Raw genomic sequence first — 22,112 nt, 5'->3', positions numbered from 1 at the left:
TCAGAGCTTGCGAGAACCCTACGACAGCATCTTCGTAGTTGGCTCTTCTGGTCGACAAATGTTGTTCAATCTTGGGCAGATTGTCGTGGCTCTGAAGTTCGACAATCCGGCTTGTAAGGATGATGTGATTGGCGCCGGGAGCGCTAGTATCGGTGATGATACATTAGCACGACGGAATAAGAACGAGAAGAGGTCGCGTACTTGCCTGGGATACACTGTCTTGTTTAACTCTGTTCCGTCTAATCTATACCGTTTGCTGGCATCAAGTAGCTGGCATCTGGCGGAATCCAGAGGTCTCAGCTGCACCGCCTGGGCGGCGCGATTTCTCGAGACAGGCCGCATCAGCAAGTCGTCATCGCCGGGATGAGGACGAAGAAGTCAACCATGGAAGTCGTCAGGGGGTTCCGGGGAGGGATGGAAGGCTTAACACAGTAGCGTTAATGCAGGTCTCGAGCACGGAGGGTGGGTATGAAACCGGAGCAACTCTGGGGGCAATCCCAGTGTAGTTGTGCCGCCTCGACGCTGATGAGGTTGAGAATGTGTCGATCCCAGGAAGCTCTCGGTGGTGGAAGGGCATGATTGGGGCTCCAGCTCTCATCTGAAGTTGGCCTTTCTCGAAGGGGACTTAGAACGAAGTTAAGAATAGGTAGGCGTGGCGTGGCGTGTCAACGGCGGTTCCCACTCCTGTTGCGACTGACATTTTGATGGTCTGGCTGGCGGCGTGTCAAACTCTTCTCGACAAGTCGATCCAAGACGGCGTCAAGGGCAAGCTCGATTGTCGTTCAGGGGCTGCGCCAGGGATGTAGTCGCCAACATCATGGGAGGTTTTGCTCGCCCCTGTACCTGGAATGTAGTCCCCGGAGAGGAAGACAACATCGATTTCCGTCGTCGGTCAAAGCAAACCGGAGCGGGGCTGAGAGGGAGAAGTCGACTACAGTCGATGAAAGGAGAGATGTTCAGGAGGCTGATTTGGAGAAAAGCCGGTAGACGAGTCGTTGACGCTGGGCGATGATGATCTTGCAGCCCAAGATGCGGCGTAGTTTAGGTTGAGGTTGGAGGGGCACGGAGGGGGGCAAGTAGTGTAAGGTAGAAAGGTAGCACGCACGCACGTAGGGAGGTCGCCATGTGAATGCAGCTCATCTGAAGCCGGTGCACACTAAGGCAGGAATTGTGGAACGAGGTTTTCCTCTAGCTGCTAACATTATTCATTTCCAGGTCGGAATTACACAAGCCGGAGCTGGGGAAAGGTGAACCGCGTTGTTTTAGCGGACCTAGAAGGTCGGAATGTGAATGCAGTAGTAGCAGAGTCAGAACATCCAGACACGAGCTGTCCCAAGGCATGAGATGCATCAATAGTGAGGAGAGAAAAGCCTCTAAGGTGCCTGATAGGGGTCATACTGCTTTGCAGTCCGACGGCGAAAGCGTCGAAGTTCATTAAGGTACTGAAGACTTCTGGAAGCCCCGACCTTGGAAATGTTGCAAAGGCGAGATGGACTTGTTGAAGTGGATACGAACATCATCTCAGCTTGTCAGGTACTGGTACTCTTTCCCTCTACGGGTTCTCTATACGTAGCCAAGTACCTTTATCTGAGATGTCAAGCACGTATGGAGTACACCTGGAAGTCTGTAAATCAAGATACCTTTCGTCTGGGTTCGATCCCTTAGTGCCTGAGGTAATACTTTCTAAGCAGGTACTTCGTTGTGGGGGAATTAAGCGTGCTCTGTTTCGATCTTGCTGCAGCCCCTTGTCCTACGCACTGGTCAATCATCGACCGTCGAATGGGGGGTGGTATTGGTTATGCCTGCCCCGAGTGCTAGTCTACCTTGTGCAATGAAAGTCGAACGATTTCTGATATTTGGCCGACATTCAGGACAATGCGAAATGTCAGTTTGCGAGACCCAGGAACGTACCGTAAGGTATTGGAGAATCGTCCAACGTCAACGGTCACCAATACTTCCGTTCTCGTGACGACTTCAGCACAAGCCCTCCACTCCAATTAAACCCTATCGCCGATGATACGGAATGTCAATGCGGAATTTCCTTCCTATCAATTCGGAGCTTCTACGACCGCAAAGCTATGTCATTTGACTGGATTGAATAGAACAGCTCAAGGTTTTGATGGCTTGACGGCTTGCGCGGTTGGCTAAGGTAGTCTGGCAGCGTCACGTAATTGCGCCGTTAAGCTGTAGCTCGAGAGCCTTTACCTTGTCTGGTGATAGAGCCCGGATTGGTCCCCGAGCCACGAACCTTCACTCACCGGGATGAGTTCCGTAGTACAGCAAGTGGCTTCTGCTGGGGTCAAGGCACAAAGCACAAGCCAGGGCTCAAATGTGAGGTAGCCATCTCCAGATACGTCGCTGTTGATCATTCACTGATCGTGTGGCTTGGAAAATTCATGTTAGTGTATGGAGTAATGTTCTGCGGCACCTTGTTATCCGCAGTGATCTTCAGGACCTGTGGATACCGGAATCCTAGTAGGTAGCCATGTAGTGTAGCGATACAGCACTGCTAGTCTGCCGCGGTATCGTGGAGCTTTGCAAATGAAGAGCTTGGGAAACCATCGACCTACAGGCTACAGTCCCGTTTTGAATGTTGACCTGGATAGATGAATGGAAGGGTCATGCGGATTCCAGATGTGGTTGAACTCTGAGATGAAGAGATCAAAGAAACGTGATGAGTGCCAAGGACTTTTGCTAGGCTTTGAGTCTGGGCCTGTTCCTGACTTGTTGACCTGTTTCCCGGGACTCCTGAACGTGGAGGTCTCAGAATTGTCATCTTGGCACGTGTGGCTCGAATTCCCATCCCATCCACGCCGTCTTCTTTGTGTTGCCAGGACCCTTCCACCTTCGTGCTTTCCACGCGAAACAATAACAATGCGGGCAAGCAACCTACCTTACGCTTGGAATCCCAAGTCTAGACACCCTTCAATCGCCACCCTCACAGCCCAGGCCAGACCTTCTCCAAGTAAAGCTCAGGTGCCGCAGTGCCGTGGTACCTTACTTCTTAGACTGCGGTCGCGAATCCGCAGAGTTAGACACGCCTCTGACTCTCCACATGGCGTCTCTTACATCAGCAACAATAATCAAGCCCCAGTACTCCGTACCCTCCCCATTGCCTCAATGTGCAAATCGTCTATTGCGTTTCGACTACCAGCCGTGCCAGCCACATCGTCCTCTTCCCAAAACAAGATGGGGCTTGGAGGGGTCGGTACACGACCTCCTAAGGTAGAAGGGAACATACTGCGGTATAGCCAAGGTACGGTGGGTCCTTCCAATTGGGCTCAGGTCTGCCCTGCTCTGCTAGCGTCTGCCCTCCACACTCCCGCTCCCACTTCCACTCCCACCACTTCGTCGCTGTCGTGCAGACAGAGTGACAGACAAACACAGACACCCCAACCCTCACAGACCTCCACCAAAATCCCTCCCTCCTATCAACGCTCAGATATTATCACGATCTACCTGCTCCATCCCCATCCGGTCCTCTTCTCCAACTTGTCTTGTCAACCCCGAATTTCGACCGCTCCAGACGATCCGCTACTCTGATGAAATCAGTCCGCCTCATCCTCACCCTCGTTGGCTCAGGACCAAGCCGTTCTTCAGACCTCAGACAAACTTCAGACTTCAGCCATTAGCCATCAGGACTTCTGTTCTTTCTTGCAGCTGCCCTTATCGGAGATTCAAATCTCAACCTGCTGGCAACACCGACCCTTCGTGACCATACACAGCGCTTTAGGAGGGCCTGAAGCTACCCCATCCCTGATTTGGCCGAATGACGTCCTCTACACCACCTGAACCCCCCCGGCCCTCAGGAAGATCACCCTTGGGTTCCATCTCGAATTTAGATGTTCAATCTCAGCAATGCTGGATTCGAATCCACACGTCCCCAAGAAGAATCAAGCAATCATGTACGGGGTTTCTCAGATGCTACGCTTCGAGGTCGCAATGTGCCTCAATGTGCTAGGTAGTCCCCACGATCCAACTTCGGCCAAACCAAACAACCAGCTCAAGATGATATGCCTGCGCGCCTACCGACGCCTATCCGTACGCCCCATTCCGTTGGCGCCGCTGAAACCCGAGCTAGTGGCTCTTTAGAGGCTTCGTACTTTTCCCCCCTTCGCCAGGTATTGTCAGAGTTCAATTCAAGTCTTGTCCAAACAAGAAGTACTGGCTACAGGGGTCGCAATCGGGGCGCCATCCCGTACAGATCCGGTCGTCGTCGACGAGAATCCACCACACTTGACTGTGAATCTGCAGCAGGCGAGGCACCAGGGCTGCAGGGTGGTCTGGGCCAGCCGGAACAAACACGGATCAAGGCCAAACCGATGCAGGCTTGCAGTGCTGGCTCCTGGTCCGTCTCCGGGGTCCCTTGGCCGCTGCCGCCCTGCTGTGGCCGTTCCTGGTGGAACCCACGGCCGACCAGGTAGGCCATGGCAGGTTGACGGCGGCCTTCTTTGGCACTTTGCTGAGATGCAACACAAGCAACGGTGTACGCAGTACTCCGTAGACACTGACGTGATGAGGATGAGATTCCACCACATATCTGAGGCGCCAAACACGGTAGCACCGTAGTAGGGTTACAGGGGATCAGCCGCAGGCGGCCAACCACCTTTCATGATGCCTCTTGGAATGCCTCTCTGCGGCGGACACACATGGCCGCAAGATCACCTGCTATTGCCTCCTAGGATGGGATGGTGTTTGCGATATCGTCGATGCACCATTCATAGAACGGCGAGTGCCTATCCCGTTTATTCGCCAAACGTTGGTGTTCTTTCTAGCTCGCTGCTGGAATGCGGCCGTAGTACTCATACCGAACCGATGGCCAAGAATATGTCTGGATAGACCACGGCATGCCACCAAATGCAACGGCGGACCTCTGGGTTCTATGTACACACGTTTGGCACCCGGAACGCTTATTCCCCGCCCGCGCCTCAACAACATATGCCACACCACGGAGAAGCGCACAGTCGAACTCGGTCTCTCTGGCTTTAATTCGATACCCATGTCTTTACAGACTCGACAGAAATTGGTCAATGTCAACGGCTCACTAGAATATCATGGCATCCTCGTACAAAAGTATTTTAGTCTGGGCACGGCGCATAGGTACCCACTCGCACCGGGAGAGTCTCGGAAGTTGCCTCTGGTTGCGGATCCACTGGGCTTCCGGCTCTCCCACTTGATCCCCCCGATTCATCCCTGATTAGGCGCATGCCCCATGGCCACCCCTTCGACTTCTTGGTCCACATTCTGGCGTGGATGCCCAGTGCCCCCCGGCTCCCACCCACTTTGTGATGGTGAAGGCATCCACATCTGTTCGCACTGCCATCGTGGGTCTTGGGCTGGGATGGCACTGGAGAACCTTTCATCTGCAGCGGTCACCACCAAAATTCAAGGGCAGCCCTAGCTAGCTATCTAGAGTGCTAGACCAGAGTCGGCGAGAACCCAACCATCGAAGACGGGTCGTAGAGACGCGAGGATCAATTTGGGTCTGTTCATGGCCGAAGAGGGCGAGTGGAGGATTGGCTGCTGACCGAACGCGGTCCGACAAGTGTGCTTACGAGGATCGCAAACAGCTCAATGATATCAACTGTCTCTTGCCGTGGACGTTGAGTCAAATGGACTGCGATCGATGCGTTGGTTGGCTACAGTGAATCGTGGTATCGATCATACAACCAGACATGTTTGTCGTTGGGCCGCTGAATGTAACGTCCAGGCCGACTTCAGGGACTTGACGGTGGAAGTCTATTTCTCAGGTATCACCATATTGGTGGGTGTGTTTTTACTATGGAAGAGACAAGCTGGGTTGTGTCTTTCTTTTTTTTTTGTTGCCCTGCGCCCTTCATATCTGTCAAAAAAAGTCCGACCTCGATATGGAACCTCGGGCTATCTCCCACTTTTGTCCTGTTCACCCTCCCGGAGCTTCCAAACCCTCCTCTTTCCATACAGGCATATGAAGATATGAGACACCTGAGTCGGGTTGCAGGGACTGGGCTTGTCGAAGCTGGCAGTGTAGGTGATGTGTGGTTTGTAAGTGAAGCTCAGTTCTGGCGGTATGATGTTTGTACCATCTTAGATACGTTGTATTTCGATGGAGTTGGCTCCGACTTTGTGTTCATGTCTGTTTATGCAGCCTCTCTATCCGAACCTCGAACGATTTTTATAAAGCCCCACGCCCACTCTCAATTGGGTTGGGACGAGTACTGATACCTCGTCTACTCTGTACGGCATGACGGATATCTCCTGCGCGCTTGAAAAGCTTGGCAGATTTTGGAGGCATCGCCCGCACATCTTTGCACACGTCACACTTTTGCAGTTTGTTGTTCTCGGTTATGCTAGCTCGCCTTTGCGACTTGATCCAAACCAACACTTGTCGCTGAGTCTCAGTGTGAAAGGGCGGAACAAACCTTCCCACGGTCAAAGCCACAGCCACCGCAAGCCTCTAGTGCTGGTACATGGCAAAGTATCCGTCCTCTCCACTCTGCAATTTCACAGCAACGACACCTGGGCAGCCCGACAAGCCACAAGAGGAGTTACCAGAGAGAGGTTGAGTTCGTGCAGATACATGGTCTGCGGCTGGATTACCTTATTGTGTACATAAGGTTTCTAGGCATCTGGTCCCTCATCTGGAAATCACGAGACGAGGCAAGAGAGCCCACATTCAAACCTGGAGAGAGAGACACACAGCCCCACCGTGGAGGACGACGGGGATCGCTATTCTTTCCTTGGGCCGTGCCTGAGAGCGAGACCCCATTGTTGGAACAGTCAGCACCGCTGTGAGCATTCTGTCAGCATCAACAAGCAGCAGGCCCAAGAGACATCCCCTGACCAGATTCCAGAAGGAGCAACAACAGCAGAACCTTATTTGCTAGCGAATTGGACAGACGGGGAAAGCCTCGGTTGAACACGCCACCAAAGTACTATCGCATGCGAAATACCTAGGTTAGAAGAGGGTAAGAGAGAGAAAGTCCAGAGGTGAGTGAGTGCGGCACTTACCGAGCCTACAGAGAGCACCTTGGCTGCATTGAGTGTGCACTTCGCAAAATCAAATACCTACATACCTACCTTATGGATAGATACTAAAGAAAGCGCAGGCGTAGACGCAGAACTATAAGCAGAAGCAGAAACAAAAGCGGACGCAGAAGCAGACGCAGACGACAGACGCACATCTCAAGTGACCTCGACGACCGTCACAGCGTCACCCGCCTAACTCCCCCCGGCCGTGTTCCAGCGAAGCATCCACGCACCCACGGCACCCCATAATTTGACCGCCGAAAACGCTTCCGATCCCCCATTGCTTGAGCCCCCCCTGCAAGTTGAGGTGCGGTGCAGCGGTGCTGAGAAGTTCAAGAAGAAGTGTGGGGAAAAAAAAAGGTCTCCAACTCTTCTCCTACCTGCACGCCGTGTACCTACGCCCCCCGCGCCTGGCAGTGGACTACATGCCTGCAACCTGCAACTCCACAGCTGCGCCCACTTGGATTGGTGCATCCGCGGCCCTTCCGAGCAATCACAGGTCGCCGATTACCACACCCCCCCTTTATATCCTTCCATTCTCTGTGCGACGCCCCCCTCCCCCTCCCCGCCCGGCCGTCTCTCCCCAACCCCAGTTTTTGCTGCACGAACAAGCCGGCGACATTCCCCATCACCCATCTTTCTCCTCTCTGAGCAGTGAGCATCATAAATCTACTCCGCTGGTTTGGTTTGGTTTTTTTGCCCTTGACCACCTAGGTAGACCTGGACCTTGACCTAGACCTAGACCCAGTCTTGCGCCCCTCTGTGTCTCTGGTAGGAGGTTTTTTTGTTTTATTTTTTGGTTCTCTATTTGCTGCTCGATGAGTGGCCGAGTCAGAGTTCCTCTTCTCCGACAAATCTCGACCGGACGCCTCTTCTCCTCTCCGCCCCCCGCCCACCCTTCCAGCCTTCCAGTCCCGGTTCTTTCTTAACTTTGTGCTACTGTCGCCAGCTTTGTGGAACATTCCCCTTCTTATCCTCTCGAGAACACTAGACGGCACGACAACATCTTCATCCCCGACAGCCAAGACGTGCGCACGCGACCTGATTGATTATCCCTCGGCCTCGACATCAATACCAGCCATCACCACAGAGTCTTTCCGCCGCCTGGTGCCTCTTCCTTGCGACCGCTGTGACCCTCTTCCCCCACTGCTCCAACTCACACTTACACCGGTGACCGCGGTCCAAAGGCATAAACAGGGACAGGGACGAACGCCGTCCTCAGCGCCGGCGTTGTGCGGGGAGCCAGCTTGCCAGCTCGCTCGGCACCGTCTTCTTCCACTGTCGCCTCTCCGTTGATCATCCCCTTGATTCGTGCATGACAAAGGACAATGTCATCTAGCCTGCAGCAGCTCCAAAGCCAACAACTCAGAGCTGTCAGTCTCGAATATTCGCAGCAGCACCCTCATGCCCACACTCTCGACTCGCCCGGCGCTCATTCTCATATAACCACTTCCTCAGCGTCCCACCAACCCTTCTCCTCTGGAACCCCAAATGACGGTATGCGGTCCAACAGCGCGAACCACAGCGTCGTCGATGCCTCCCATTTTGCCGACGACTTTTCTTTCCCCCCGAACCCGCTGGACGACCAAAGCGCAATGATGTTCCTCGGCGAACCAGATCACGCTGCCGACATGTTCCCGACCTCGCATCGCCCCTCCGTCTCCTCCATCGGTGGCCGCCAAAACTCAATAACAGTCATGCCTGTCGGTTTTGCGCAGGCCATGAACCAGCGCCGCCATAGCATCATTACCTCGGAAGATGGCAGCCAGGACAGCGGCCACGCCGAGCACAATCCACTCGAGGATGCCGGTGCCGATGAGTTTGGCCTACCTACGCAAATCGCCGGCAACGGGTCCGACCTGGGCGGCAAATCCAAGGACGACAAGACAGACCAGACGCCCGCATGGAGCGAGTTGAAGACCAAGGCCGGCAAAGAACGAAAGCGACTTCCTCTAGCGTGCATCGCATGCCGACGTAAAAAGATTCGATGCTCGGGAGAAAAGCCGGCGTGCAAGCATTGCCTTCGATCACGGATTCCCTGTGTGTACAAGGTGACAACCAGGAAAGCCGCGCCCAGGACCGACTACATGGCCATGTTGGACAAGCGACTGAAGCGCATGGAGGAACGCATCATCAAAATTGTGCCGAAAAACGAACAAGACTCCAATGCGGCGTCGCTGACCCGAGCCGTGGTTAAACCGGCAATTCCGGGATCACTCCCCGCAGCTAAAGCCAACTCCAAGAAGCGAGTTGCCGACGAAGCATTTGGTCAGGATCTCGACCACTGGGCAAAAGCGCCGGCCAAGACGAGAATTGAAACGCCAAACAAGAACTTGTCGTTGCAAGCGCAGGAAGCGGAGGAGAACAAGCTCTTCCTGGAGGGGCTCGATGCACTTCCGTCCAAGGAAATCCAGGAACATTTAGCCGAGGTATTTTTCGAGAACATTTACGGCCAAGCATACCACCTGCTCCACAAGCCCAGCTACATGAGAAAACTCAGGTATGTCTTCTCTCGTGAGAATGTACTAATGATGCAACTGCTGACTTTGAACACGCAGAGCTGGCACGCTTCCGCCAGTACTCGTACTGTCCGTTTGCGCGATAGCCGCCCGCTTTTCCAGCCACCCGAAACTCAACAACTCATCACCAAACTTTCTCCGTGGCGAGGAGTGGGCGTCGCATGCCCGGGACATCTGCACCAGGCGATATGAGTGGCCTAACATCACGATCCTGACGTGTCTACTTATCCTCGGCCTTCACGAGTTTGGGACGTGCCATGGCGGTAGGAGCTGGGCTTTAGGAGGCCAAGCAATCCGCATGGCCTTTGCTCTACAACTTCACAAAGACTTGGACCACGATCCCCTGAATCGCAGCGGAGCATCGCAGCTGAGTTTCATCGACCGCGAGATCCGGCGCCGGACAATGTGGGCATGCTTTCTCATGGACCGGTTCAACTCCTCCGGTACCGAACGACCTACCTTTGTGAGGGAAGAAACGATTGAAATTCCGCTACCGATCAAAGAAAAATACTTCCAGCTCGATATGCCAGCCCCGACGGAAACCCTCAAGGGCAAGGTCCCTCATCCCGTGTCTGCTGAGGATGGTCAAATGGCCGATGCGAAAGAGAACATGGGCGTTGCCGCTCACATGATCAAGACCATCTCTCTCTGGGGTAGAGTCATCAACTATCTGAACCAAGGAGGAAAGGAGCTCGACCCCCATCCCATCTGGAGCCCCGAATCTGAGTACACCAAGTTGCTGCAGCAGTCCGAAGACCTGCTCGACAACCTTCCAGAATTTCTTCGTTACTCACCCGAGAACGTCGCGCTCCACGATACGGAAAAGATGGCGAACCAATTCTTGTTCCTCCACATCGCGATGCAGCAAAACGTTCTCTTCCTCAACCGAGTTGCCGTTTCAACGCCAAACAGCCCCGCTGCGCAAGGCGTTCCTCGGGAGTTTGTCGCCAAGGCAGGCGACAAGACGTTTGCAGCCGCCAACAGGATTTCCGAGGTCCTCAAAGACGCCGAGTCTCACATGGTGACTGCCCCCTTTGTCGGCTATTGCGCCTTTTCGTCTGGGACGATCCACATACTCGGCATCTTCTCTGGCAATCCTGCTGTCGAGGCAGCGTCGAAACGAAACCTGGCGACAAATGTCAAGTTTCTTTCAAAGATGAAGAGGTATTGGGGCATGTTCCACTACATGTCTGAGAACCTCCGTGAGCAATACAGGACATACGCCGATGCCGCCAGACAGGGCAATTCGGCAAAGGAGACGTCAACGGCTTCCCCCATCTTCCAGTACGGCGACTGGTTCGACCGATACCCCCACGGCGTTTCACAATCCGACTTTTCCGACCCAGCATCTACGAAGAAGAAGGAGAAGGGCGACGACGCCGTGTTGGAGCAGAAGCCAGAATTACACACCGTGGAGGAATACTTTACGAGTTTGTCGCCACCTCGCAGCACAGAAGGCAATTCGTCAAGGCCAAACCCGCTCAAGCGCAAGTCTTTCGTCGGGAAGAAACTCGGCACTCCGGGCATGCGAGCAGATGGAAGCCAACTGGAACCACTCTCCACCGAGAACGTTGCTGCCACGGCGCAAGAGCAACTGAGTGCCCGCATGCAACAACAGAGAGGCATGCAGCAAGGCTCGCTCGGCGGCCAGACAAGCGGACCGACCAGCTTCAATCCCCTCACCGTGCCGCATTCGCAAGGCTCCAACTACCACGCCCTATCTCCCATCAGTCCCATCGCCGTCAGCCAGTACGGGCACCACCACCCGGGCACACCGTCATTCTTCTCTCCCGACTTGCTCAACATGTCGATGAATCAACAGAACGGCATCTTGCAGCCCCTGGACCGGCAGCTCGTGTTTGGCGGGTACTCCATGGAACAGGGCAACATGAGCCACTTTGACGGCATCGACTGGGACGGCATGCCGAGTAGCGCCCACAGCGCACCGGGAGCGCACAGAGACGGTGCCCGCTCGCGTCCCTCGCGCGGCGGTCCCAATGGCATGGGCGGGCCCGGCCACGGACACGGGGAGGGTATGGGGTTCGGAGGCCAGGAGGCGTCGACGGCGTGGTTCATGCCGTTCAACATGGAGCCGCCGGAGATCGGGCAGGATATGGGTATGAATATTGACGGGTTCGGCAACATGTTTGGCAGCGGGTTGCATCACGGAGCGCGATGAGCTTTGTTGTAGAAGGTGTCTTGTCAACCCTCTGAAGCATTGTATTAACTTTGCATTGTACATCTTGTCTCGGAGAATTGTCTTCTCCATTTTCCTTTTTCCAAATTTATGACGTATATGAAGGGAAAAAAAGACGGATGGGCATGTCATGGCACGGGAACATGGACGGGAGAAGGGGGGGAAAGGAGACAAAATCTCATGCGGTCTTAGCTAGCGATTGATTCTTGCACATTTTCTTCTTGTGAGATACCACCACCGAAACTCCTAATGCAAAATATCAAGGAAGATATCTGCAAACTATAATGTCCCTCCTCAACTAGATAACTTTTGGTGTGAAACTTGCAACCGGGAGATCCAAATCTGTACATGGTATCGTTGTGGTCTAAATGAACTACTACTTTTCTCTTTTCTGTACCCGAACGAATCCTTTCTATGCAAACAACGACATGAAACAACACCACAAGTTTCTTCCTCTCCTTTACTCACTCCGCGGCAACACTCTCATCAGCCTTCTTCTTCCCCCTAGACCTCTTCCGCTTCTTCCCACCATCAAGCGCAGCACCGCCATCCTCGACGTCCTCGTCTCCCTCTCCACCACCCTCGCGCTTCTCCTGCGCGGCGCGCTTCGCACCCCTCTTGCGCCCCTTCTTCTCCTTGATCTCCACGTCCTCCAACCCAAACGTCGGTCCCGTCCTCTCAAACTCCTCCCCGAAATGCTCCCGCCGCCACTGCCTGAGCCTCGCCTTCTTGCCCAGACGCTTCTTGTCCTTGCGCTTCTTCTCCTGGTCGCGGAAGGTGGCGAGCTTCTTGAGGCCGGCGAAGCTGTTGAGCGCCGCGTCCGAGGGCGCGAGGAGGATGTCGCGGGCCGTCATGCCGAAGGCCTGCGGGGAGGTCTCGCGGTAGCGGAAGGCGGGGACCTCGTTGGCGGCCGCGGCTTCGGTGGCGGATTTGTGGAGGGACGAGGAGCCGGGGACGTCGGCGGCGTCGAGGTCCATCTTGGCGTCGACGAGGGCTTCGAGCTTGGCGCGCTGGAGCTTTGCTGCTTTCTTGGCCGAGAGGCGGTCTTTTTTGACGTCTTTTGTGGTTTTGCGCTTTTTGGAGGGGCGGGAGTCTGAGTCTGAGGCTGAGTCGTCGTCTTCGGCTGCTGCTGCTGCTCCTTCGTCGTCGGAGAGTGTGATTTGCGGGTTTTCCGTGTCGTCCTTGAAGTCGGGGATGATGTCGTTGATGTCGATGTCGTCGTCCCACTTGGGCTTCCTGGGCTTGCTCTTCTTCTTCTTCGTCTTGCCGTCTTCCGCCGCATCCTCCTCGTCGTCCGACCCGGCGCCGCCCTCGACCTCGGCGTAGTACGCCTCGCCGAACCGGCGCTTCATCTCGCCCTCCCACCGGTCGTCGTCCCACGCGTCGTTCAGGAAGCGCAGCCACTCGTCGTCCTTGAGCTCCTCGCCCCGCAGCCCGGCGGCGTGCTTGATCTTCTTGAGCTTCTCCTCGGCCTCCTCGAGCTTGAGCCTGCGCAGCCTGGCCTTTTCTTCTCTGCGCTCCGCCTTCTCGGCCTCCTTCCTCTCGCGCTCGGCGTCGCGCTGCTTGCGGCGCGACGTGGCGGCCTCTTTGCGGACGGAGCGGGCGCTGACAATCTCACGCGAGTACGTCTTGAGCGCGGCGTTCGATTTGGCGGGGTCCTCGAAGCGGAGGTTGTAGGCCTCCTCGAACTTGTCGTAGAGCTCGCCCTCGTCGCCCTCGCCCTCGTCCGAGTCAAAGGCCTTCCAGTTGTGTTCGCCGCCCTCGGTCCAGGCGCGGGCTGCCATGAAGTTTGACAGAAAGAGCTCCGGGTCGCGGTCGGCGTTTTTGATGTCGTCTTCGGTGATTTGCTTCTTGGTCTTCTTGTTCACCTGCGCCGCGCGGGCCGGGTGCACGCCGTCGACGGCGGGGCCGTCTGCGACCTTGGCGACCTTTTGTCCCGGTTTCCGCTTGACAAAGTCCTCGCCCTCGTCGTCGTCTTCGGGCCCGCCGTCGGCCGCCTTGTTGATCTCCGAGATGATGGACTTCTTGAGGGCGTCCTGCTCCTGGTTGTACGTCTGCGGCGGGGCGGGTGCGTCGTCGTCCTCGTCGTCCGAGGCGCCGACGCCGCCTGCGAGGATCTTTTCGCGGTGGTAGTCCTTGAGGAACATGGGCTTCTCCTTCTTCGTCTTGGAGGGCGTGGCCTCGCCGGCGGCACCGGCGGCGCCAGCGGCAGCCTCTGGGAAGAAGGAAAAGTTCTTGTCGAGGACGCGGGGGTCCTTGTTCTTGATCGCGCTGAGGGTGGCGGAGATCTGGGCGTCCAGGTCCTCCGTCGCGAGGAAGCCTTCTTCGTCTTCGGTCTCGTCTGAGGAGGACGAGTCGCCGTCAGAGTCGGAGTCGTCGCCGGCATGCTTGCCTTTGCCGGGCTTCTTGAACTTTTCCTCGACTGTGTGATAGCCGCTATCGTTAGAATGCTGCTCCTCATGATATCCCAGAAACAGAACCAATTGGGTTGAACCTACGTCTGTGCATCTCCTCGCGCTTTTTGTTGTGCTCGAAGCGCTTGGCGTACTCCTCGTTGACCTTCAGCGTCGGCGCCGCGATGTCTGCCCCTCCATCTTCGCTGTCCGAGTCGCTGTCGTCCAACAGGTTGACCTTCTTAGGAGCCTTGTCCTTCTTGGTTTCCGGTGCCATCTTGACAAAGTTGCTTCCCCTGAAGTAGAAAGTCTATGTGCAAAACGCTTCGTCGTAAATGAATAGGAAGCGAAATCATGCAAGCCGCGGGATGGGACCCTCCAATCGAAGATCTCAAAGGTGGTCAAGCAACTTTTTTTTTTTTCTGCCGCTTAGCCCAGCGAGCTGCTGCAGGCTGTTTGAAGGACCCCTGCACAGGGTGGGAATCTTGGCGGGGCCTGTCCATGAATGCGGACACCGGCGTATCGATTCTCCGCCGCCCCTCTAACTCAGGTTACCTTACTGCCAGGCGTGCCAGGTGAAGCTGAAGGTGCGAGGGAGAGAGCATTGGCCAGCGGTGCCGGGGGGGCGCTTCGTCATTGTTGCGCCTCACCACACCCGTCGTTTCAGTGACCAAGCTGCTGTCCTACCTACCGCTACGAAAACCATCCAACCACCCCCACACCCATCGCGAAGGCAGCAACTTACAACTTTCGTGCGTCCCTGATTCCATCCGAACCGAAACTTGGCATCATTTCCCCACGGTTCGAATCGCAAGAACACTTTGAAAGAAAAAACGTACCCGGCTGTCGTTATCGACCTGAACTACCGAGAACAAGATGGACGGATCCGGCGGTGCCCCGAAGCCGAGCAGCAGCGTAAAGCTGGTCCTGCTCGGTGAAGCTGCCGTAGGAAAGGTGCGCCCACCACCATCCGAACCCAACATCAGAGCTCCTTACTAAACAGTATCGCAGTCGTCGCTTGTCTTGCGCTTCGTCAACAACGATTTCCAGGAAAATAAGGAGCCCACCATCGGAGGTACGAACCGCTGCCGTTGCCATCGCAGACAAGACCAGTCTGTTTGAGAGCGAAAAAGAGCTAACCTGTCCACTCCTCTCGCCCCCTTGCAGCCGCCTTCTTAACACAAAAGTGCAACCTTCCGACCCGGACAATCAAGTTCGAGATCTGGGATACCGCCGGCCAGGAGCGCTTCGCCTCGCTGGCGCCCATGTACTATCGCAACGCCCAGGCCGCCCTCGTCGTCTACGACCTCACGAAGCCCACCTCACTCGTCAAGGCCAAGCACTGGGTGGCGGAACTTCAACGACAGGCCTCTCCGGGCATCGTCATCGCCCTCGTCGGCAACAAGCTCGATCTGACAAACGACGCCGAGACCGGATCCGCCGGCGACAACGAGGAGGCCGACGGAGAGGACTCTGGCGACGCTAGGAAGGTTTCGATGGAGGAGGCCAAGACGTATGCCGAGGAGGAGAGCCTGCTCTTCTTCGAGACCAGTGCCAAGACGGGCCACAACGTCACTGAGGTCTTCACGGCCATCGCCAACGCCATCCCCGAGACGTCGTTGAAGAGCGCGCGGGGTCCGGGCGCATCGCACGCCGTGAGCCGCGGCGCAGAGGACCAGCAACGGGTCAACCTCACGGGCTCGAGGGATGCGGCGGCGAAGGAGGGGTGTGCCTGTTAAAGTTGTAGAATGGGGAAATTGCGTGTTTGTGTAACATCTCGAGAAAGGATGATTATCGTTTTTTTGCAAAGGAGGGATTCCTTTTTTTGGGCCGTTTTCCCAACCTCCCCCTTCATCATTTTGGAGTCGATCAGTTTTTATGCGCTGCATTTCTGCTATAGGGTTTCATTTATGGGAGCGTCCATCCGGCAGTAAATGGGAAGTTCGTCATGAGTCGAAAATCAGACCCAGTCGCTTTGCACCACTTCACACGCCGACTCCTCCGTCGTGGTGTACAATGGTTCTACTTGTGCTGGCAAAGTTCGCAGAAGAAGACATTGGGAAGGATCGCGGATCGGTTGGGAGCTGATGCTTCGTAGTGCACTATGTAGACGGAATTTCATACGTTCAAGAAGATTTACGGCACCCTCTGGACGCTTTGGATGCTCCGAGGCGTTGATGATAATGACCAGGGATTTGCATCACCCCATGCTGCCATTCCTGGAGTGCCGGATGCATAGGTGCAATTGGCCAGTGGGCGAGTAATGCACCGACCGATCAGGCAGTGGGCAGACCAACGCTGCACAGCAGACCTGGTGGCTGGATCAAGCAGACAAGGTACAGACCAAGGTGCTGTAAAACACTGTAAAACCAGCAGGCCGGGGAAGGTGAATGAGCGCACCTGGTTGGTCAGTCACCGCCCACGCGTCCCACTCTTTTTCTGGCCCTTCCCGCGCCTCGTCCACCTCAAACTGCTCCGTCACTTCAGAATCTTTTTCACGACCACCTGCTTCTTTGCGCAAACAAGCTCAACAACAAGCAACCGTCCGTCATGACAGCGTCTCGCGCGACACGCTGAAACCGTCTCCATTCCTTCTTTCTTCATCCTAATACCAGGTCAGCGGTGACGCGGCCATCTTTTATTGTTGTACTTTCCCAAACCCCTCCTTCGCCCATGTATCTCTCTTCTTGATATTCCATTTCCTCCACAACGACGACAGCATGGCTGTCCACCTCACCCCGGCCCAGGTCGAGCTCATCAAGCAAGTCTCCCGCTCCCTTTTCTCGACTGCAATTCGTCTCAATCGCAATGCTAACCTTGTCTCTCTAGCTCACTTGCGCCCGACGACATTCCAATTAAGCTGCGATGCGCCAGCTGTAGCAAGCCCGCTGTCAACGCTTTCCGCCTTCCCTGCTGCGAGCAAGCCATCTGTGAGACTTGTCAGTCATATGGCTCTCACCTTCGCCTCCATGTGCAGCTTCTGACCAATCTTTCCAGGCCAAAGTTCTCTCCCATCATCCTGCCCCGTTTGCGAGCATTCACCCGTGTCCGCCGACGACTGCACGCCGCTCAAGTCGCTCCGAACCACGATCAAGGTTTTTATCCGAACCCAAGAGAAGAAGCGCGACGAAGCCCGATCGAAGAGTGCAAAGGACTCGGCGCCCCCTACTCCAATCGATGCGAAGCCGAGTGCGCAGATCGCTGGCCCCGATGAGACCCCAGTCGCCGATACACCTTCACAACCTGCTGCGATCCCCGACGAACGCGAGGAGAGCGCCGTTGCCCAACCTGCGCCAATCGGAGATGCCAGCACGGCCGATGTTGCGGATGCAGACGCCAACGCGGCACAAGACCAAAACGTTGGTTTCGATGACGACCCTGTCAGTATGATGTTTTGCTAACCAGCCGGTCAGGATGCGCCTAACCATGACGAAGAGCCCACCATCTCTAAGGGAGAAGACGACGATGACGAGACGGTCATCATCACGGGCGATGAGACCGCGGCCGATGGCAGCAAATTAGCGAGACCTCAGGAGGAAGAGGGTGCTGCGGATAACGACGGCGCAGAGGGCGACGACGGGAATGCGAGCGGCAACGCCAATTTCAACGGAATGAACGGAGGCAACTTTCAGAATATGAACTTCACTGGGAACGGTGACTTCAATCAAATGCAGATGATGATGGCCATGCAGAACGGCATGGGCTCCAACTCGTTTGGCAACTTTCCAATGATGGGTAAGCCATCCCTCCACTTTCCCACGTCACTGGCTGAGGCTAACCACACCAGGTATGCCAGGAATGGGTATGGACCCAATGGCGATGCAGAACATGTACATGAACGGCGGCTATGGTGCTCAAGGCATGGGCATGGGAGGCTTCAACGGTGGTTTCGGCTCAGGCTCCAATAACTGGAACGGGCAACAGTCATGGAATTTCGGCCAAGATAATTTCAATTCTGCTAATGCTGCTGGCATGGGATCTGGTGACTATGGCAACTATAACTCAGGATTCCAGTCAGGGTACAATCAAGGTAATTATGGTCACCAATTCAATGATTACCGCCGCAACAATTACGGCAACCGTGGACGAGGAAGGGGACGCGGCTTTTACAACGGTGGCTATGGTCGAGGCGGATACCAACAGTATGGCGGCTATGGTGACCAGAGCCACGCGCAACAACAGTATGGAAACAACATGTACGGCCAGGGGTCCGAGGATGGAACCCGCGCCGCAGGAAATGTTGACGAGTTTGGCCGCGAGCGCCCAAATGACCAAGACGCGACTTCCAATGCAGGAGGCGGCGACAACGCAGAGAACGGTGGCGGGTCCAGACCCGCGGATGAAGGCGGGGACGAGCAGGGCCAGGCGGATCAGGAGAACGCTATGAATACAGACATGGCACAGGCATCAGGTGACTACTCTGCGTACAACGGGAACGGCATGCCGGGAGGTTATGGTCCTCAAGGATTCGCGCCTGCAGCTCCTGATGTTCCTATAAATGCTCCGACAGGTCCCAAGGCTATGCGTCAGGGCTTGCCGAATACAAGTTTACACACCTTGCGAGCGCGAGGATACGTTGTCCCTGATGAGAGAGGCCGACAGTCGTCGGTGGACGCACCCGCAATTCAGAGTCCCGTCGTGGACCAACAGCAGCAACAGCAGCAGCAGCGATCCAGAAGTAACTCGTCGACGCGCACCAAGGATAAGGACAGGAGCCGTCGCCGAGATGCGAGCCGTGATCGTGAGAGAGAACCTGACGTCAGGTCGGAGAGAGACCACGGCGTAAGAGAACGAGACTACTCACGCTCACCTTCACGCAGCAGAGACCAGAGTCGCGAGCGCAAGAGCGAGCGCGGCGGCGGCGGCGACCGAGATCGGGATCGTGACCGCGGCGACCGCCACCGGCGCCGGCGCAGACGTTCGGAATCGAGATCTGTCGTTGACGATCGAGACGATGAGTATCGTCGCAGGAAGCATAAGAGCAGAAAGCACACCTCATACAACGATGAAGACGACGTCAAGTCCCGTTCCAGAGACGATGGGCACGAAGAGAGGTCCAGGTCGGCCTCGCCCAGCGACTCGAAGCGGTCTAGCCATAGGAGCCGCAGAGACCGCGATGAGAAGCGCCGCGATCGGGAGAAGGACAACAAGCACCGGGACGACGACTACGACGACTACCACAGAAAGTCCAGCCACCGCTCGCACAGAGAGAGGGAACGCGACCGAGACCGGGGAGATCGGGACAGGGATCGGGAACGGGAGCGTGATCGCGACTACGACCGTGATCGGGACCGCAAGGACCGCGACCGCGAGAAGGATCGGAAGCGCGACAAGCACAGGGACCGGGAGCACCGTCACCGCAGCAGCCGGAAGCAATCAGCGGAGCCGCCCACGCCTGTCGACAGGGACTTCAATCCGCCCACCGGCCCTCGTAGCGGTGGCCCCGGTCTCGAGATCAAGGGTGTGGGCTCAAAGTCTGGCAGGTCGTCCGACAGACAGGACGGCGGACGCCGAGACTCCCAAGCCTCGGTCAACAGCAAGTCCGCGCCCAGCGTCCCCACAAAAGATGCTCACGCCCTGGAGCGCGAGGCACGGAATCGCGAGCGTCTGCTGAAGGAGACGCAGCGCATGGCTGGTCTTGCGGGCCTGGCGGGCGCGAAACGCAGCAGAGATGAGAGTAGCGGAGGAGGAGGTGACGACGGCAAGCGAAGCCGGCGGAAGGGGCGTCGTAGCGAGGCTATTAACATCGACGAGGAGGAGGAGCGGATGCGTCGCATGGAAGCTGAGCGCGAGGGCAGTCGTTGGGGCTAGAAGCCCGGCGGTCGGCCTCGTGCTGGTGGTGCTGCCGGTTCGCGTGCGACGGAGGAGACGATTGGCAGGCTTGGTCGTCACAATGTTCGACCTACCAGGTCTCGGAGGGCGGATAATCGCGCCGATCACTACTGAGCAAGGAGATGAAGTTACTCCGGCTCAACGGTTTGAAGGGAAGACTCCAGTATCGCGAGTCGGGGTTCGCTCTGCTGACTATTATCCCGGATCACTTGGCCCTTCTTGGCGAATTCCTTTTCCGTCGCGAGGAAAGACTCACTCCGAAGAAATGGAGAAGCAAAAGAGCAAAAGGGAAGAAGGGGTGATGGCGAGTTGTGGGACCACACAAAAGGTAGACTTATTACGCTTCAGTAGCCGGCATGGGCTGTTATAGAGTCTCAACACAACCCTTTGACATGGTGAATCCTCTCTTCAGTAACTGTGGTGAAGTTCTCGTGAAATGTGTTGCAAGTGAAACGGGTGCTCATTGAAGCTACCTATTGAGGAGCCACCGGAATAGCGAAATCGGCTCAAGGAACCCCTTCCCTGCTTCAATTCCCACGATGCTTTCCAACGCCTGTTACCCATAGAATGTATATTCTGTAAAGTGCATGTGATTGCTGTTGTATTACAACTCCTGCTTGGGCTTGGGCTCCCTGAAGCGATATGGTCGCCGAGGATTTTCGAGAGCCCCCAAGGCCTCTCCTTGGCAATCTCTATTGAACTCGAAATTGATCAGGCGGAACTGAACAGTCACCGCATTTTGAGGGTCATCAATCGAATAAAGAGTTTGAATCTGTCGTTTCATGGCAAACCAAAGGTCTCCGTCGGATACGTGTGCAAACTCTGGGGTGAGGCGAGCCTCTGCCCAGCCCGGCAGAGGGTTGGATCCTGCTTCACTCATTTCGTCCCATGCCTGTTCAACCAACAGCTCTCCGTCTTCTGCAAGCCAGGCGCGAGTGGTCGCAATCGTGAGTGATCTGAAGCCGTGTCTAAACTCGGCGGGTATTGTCAGTGCCGCGAGGGCTGCGCGAAGCTCAGCTCTGTGCCTCACAGGCGTGCGAAGGTCGCCGTATGGGCCCAACCTCTCTAGGCGTCCAGTAACGGCTCCTCCGAGGTGGTAGGGCTTGAAGAGGTATGCCCAGCTGCCGGTCCGGGTCTCTGGACGACAGAGGCCTTGGATATAAATGAGAAAGTCCGTGTGGTCATGAATGTTTATAAACCGCGTTGCAAGTCGTCCACCAGCCGACTGGTATGGCCTCTCTGGATACTCGAACTCCGGATACTGAATGCTCGGACAATCCAGTATTGGGCTGATTTGCATTTTCGGACTGCGTTCGTGATCGGCAGATGAGCCATCAGAGAGTCCTGGACAGCTGTTGAGGCTCCAGTCTGATGAATCGTCATCTGACATGGGGAAATCAAGCTCTCCTTCGATATCACTCAGCGCGTCGTCATTGTTGTTAGACACATAGGGGTCTCCGAGTTCTGGACGCCGGCCAGAGTAGAAGAAGTAGATTGGTCGTCGTGCGCGTGCGAGATCGGTATCACTTGGTCCTTCCCTCGGCGGCCGGGGCATAGGCCTCAGAGATCTGAGGTACTCCGCTGCGTGGGCGTCGCGGGGCTGCGGGCAGTCAACACATTCAATTTCTCGGTGTTCCAAACATCGGATGATGAATCGAGTACCATCGCGTGGACGTCTCATCGTGTACACTTCCTAGTTCTCGACTGGGGTCCATCGGGTGTCCGATGCTCGCGTGGACGCGGAATAGCCGGCAGGAACTGACATGATGTATGTTTGTGATGGTTTTCAATGATGTATTTTCTGGTTAACTCGAAAGAGGCATTGATGAGTTGGGTTATTAGGGCAGTTGTCAAGAGAACCACTAACGGGGATGATGTTGGGAGACGAACAGAGATGGCATTTCTATTACAGAACTTGCCGGTCAAATGTTCAATCGGCCTGTGATCTTAGAAAGTCCACGGGCAGTGCCGACCTCGTGCAAGTCTCAGGGACGGCCATTACATACTCGCGATCCTTCCTAATATGAGACCATCGCACTTTTACACAGCTGGTGCGGCAGGTACGGGAGGTCAAGCACTTGTTAAGTTAGACTTGGGAAGTCCCATGCCAGCTCACCTATCATTGTTTCCATTCTTCAAATCTACAAACTACCCTATCATACG

General features: G+C 55.7%; 9 protein-coding genes across 9 annotated transcripts; 6 read left to right on the top strand and 3 right to left on the bottom strand.

Annotated features, from left to right (window-relative positions):
- Positions 1 to 3,120: 3,120 nt before the first annotated feature.
- Positions 3,121 to 3,543, top strand: CTAM01_01926 (uncharacterized protein; the record flags this gene model as incomplete). The annotated part of the gene is made up of 1 exon (XM_060517966.1): positions 3,121 to 3,543. One exon carries the CDS (start codon positions 3,121 to 3,123, stop codon positions 3,541 to 3,543), a length of 423 nt encoding a protein of 140 aa, XP_060387500.1.
- Positions 3,544 to 4,013: 470 nt separating this feature from the next.
- CTAM01_01925 (uncharacterized protein) lies at positions 4,014 to 4,424 on the top strand (the record flags this gene model as incomplete). Its single annotated transcript, XM_060517965.1, has 1 exon — positions 4,014 to 4,424. The coding sequence occupies one exon, from the start codon at positions 4,014 to 4,016 to the stop codon at positions 4,422 to 4,424; it is 411 nt and encodes a 136-aa protein (XP_060387499.1).
- Positions 4,425 to 5,078: 654 nt separating this feature from the next.
- Positions 5,079 to 5,243, bottom strand: CTAM01_01924 (uncharacterized protein; the record flags this gene model as incomplete). Its single annotated transcript, XM_060517964.1, has 1 exon — positions 5,079 to 5,243. The coding sequence occupies one exon, from the start codon at positions 5,241 to 5,243 to the stop codon at positions 5,079 to 5,081; it is 165 nt and encodes a 54-aa protein (XP_060387498.1).
- A 2,583-nt stretch (positions 5,244 to 7,826) lies between these two features.
- Positions 7,827 to 7,937, top strand: CTAM01_01923 (uncharacterized protein; the record flags this gene model as incomplete). Its single annotated transcript, XM_060517963.1, has 1 exon — positions 7,827 to 7,937. One exon carries the CDS (start codon positions 7,827 to 7,829, stop codon positions 7,935 to 7,937), a length of 111 nt encoding a protein of 36 aa, XP_060387497.1.
- Positions 7,938 to 8,336: 399 nt separating this feature from the next.
- Positions 8,337 to 11,706, top strand: CTAM01_01922 (fungal specific transcription factor domain-containing protein; the record flags this gene model as incomplete). The annotated part of the gene is made up of 2 exons (XM_060517962.1): positions 8,337 to 9,508; positions 9,567 to 11,706. The coding sequence occupies 2 exons, from the start codon at positions 8,337 to 8,339 to the stop codon at positions 11,704 to 11,706; spliced, it is 3,312 nt and encodes a 1,103-aa protein (XP_060387496.1).
- A 482-nt stretch (positions 11,707 to 12,188) lies between these two features.
- On the bottom strand, positions 12,189 to 14,394 carry CTAM01_01921 (KRI1-like family protein; the record flags this gene model as incomplete). Its single annotated transcript, XM_060517961.1, has 2 exons — positions 12,189 to 14,146; positions 14,223 to 14,394. The coding sequence occupies 2 exons, from the start codon at positions 14,392 to 14,394 to the stop codon at positions 12,189 to 12,191; spliced, it is 2,130 nt and encodes a 709-aa protein (XP_060387495.1).
- Positions 14,395 to 14,993: 599 nt separating this feature from the next.
- On the top strand, positions 14,994 to 15,856 carry CTAM01_01920 (Ras family protein; the record flags this gene model as incomplete). The annotated part of the gene is made up of 3 exons (XM_060517960.1): positions 14,994 to 15,071; positions 15,129 to 15,192; positions 15,285 to 15,856. 3 exons carry the CDS (start codon positions 14,994 to 14,996, stop codon positions 15,854 to 15,856), a joined length of 714 nt encoding a protein of 237 aa, XP_060387494.1.
- A 1,091-nt stretch (positions 15,857 to 16,947) lies between these two features.
- CTAM01_01919 (pre-mRNA-splicing factor 38B) lies at positions 16,948 to 19,928 on the top strand (the record flags this gene model as incomplete). Its single annotated transcript, XM_060517959.1, has 4 exons — positions 16,948 to 17,047; positions 17,115 to 17,476; positions 17,531 to 17,852; positions 17,914 to 19,928. Coding segments are annotated over 4 exons (2,799 nt in total), but the record flags the coding sequence as incomplete, so codon positions are not given.
- A 625-nt stretch (positions 19,929 to 20,553) lies between these two features.
- Positions 20,554 to 21,630, bottom strand: CTAM01_01918 (RNase H domain-containing protein; the record flags this gene model as incomplete). The annotated part of the gene is made up of 1 exon (XM_060517958.1): positions 20,554 to 21,630. One exon carries the CDS (start codon positions 21,628 to 21,630, stop codon positions 20,554 to 20,556), a length of 1,077 nt encoding a protein of 358 aa, XP_060387492.1.
- Between the last annotated feature and the right edge of the window lie 482 nt (positions 21,631 to 22,112).

Source organism: Colletotrichum tamarilloi (genome assembly GCF_030869305.1).
Source record: "Colletotrichum tamarilloi strain Tom-12 chromosome Unknown Scaffold_4.1, whole genome shotgun sequence".
Lineage (NCBI taxonomy): Eukaryota > Fungi > Ascomycota > Sordariomycetes > Glomerellales > Glomerellaceae > Colletotrichum > Colletotrichum tamarilloi.
This window is presented reverse-complemented; position numbering and strand designations above follow the sequence as displayed.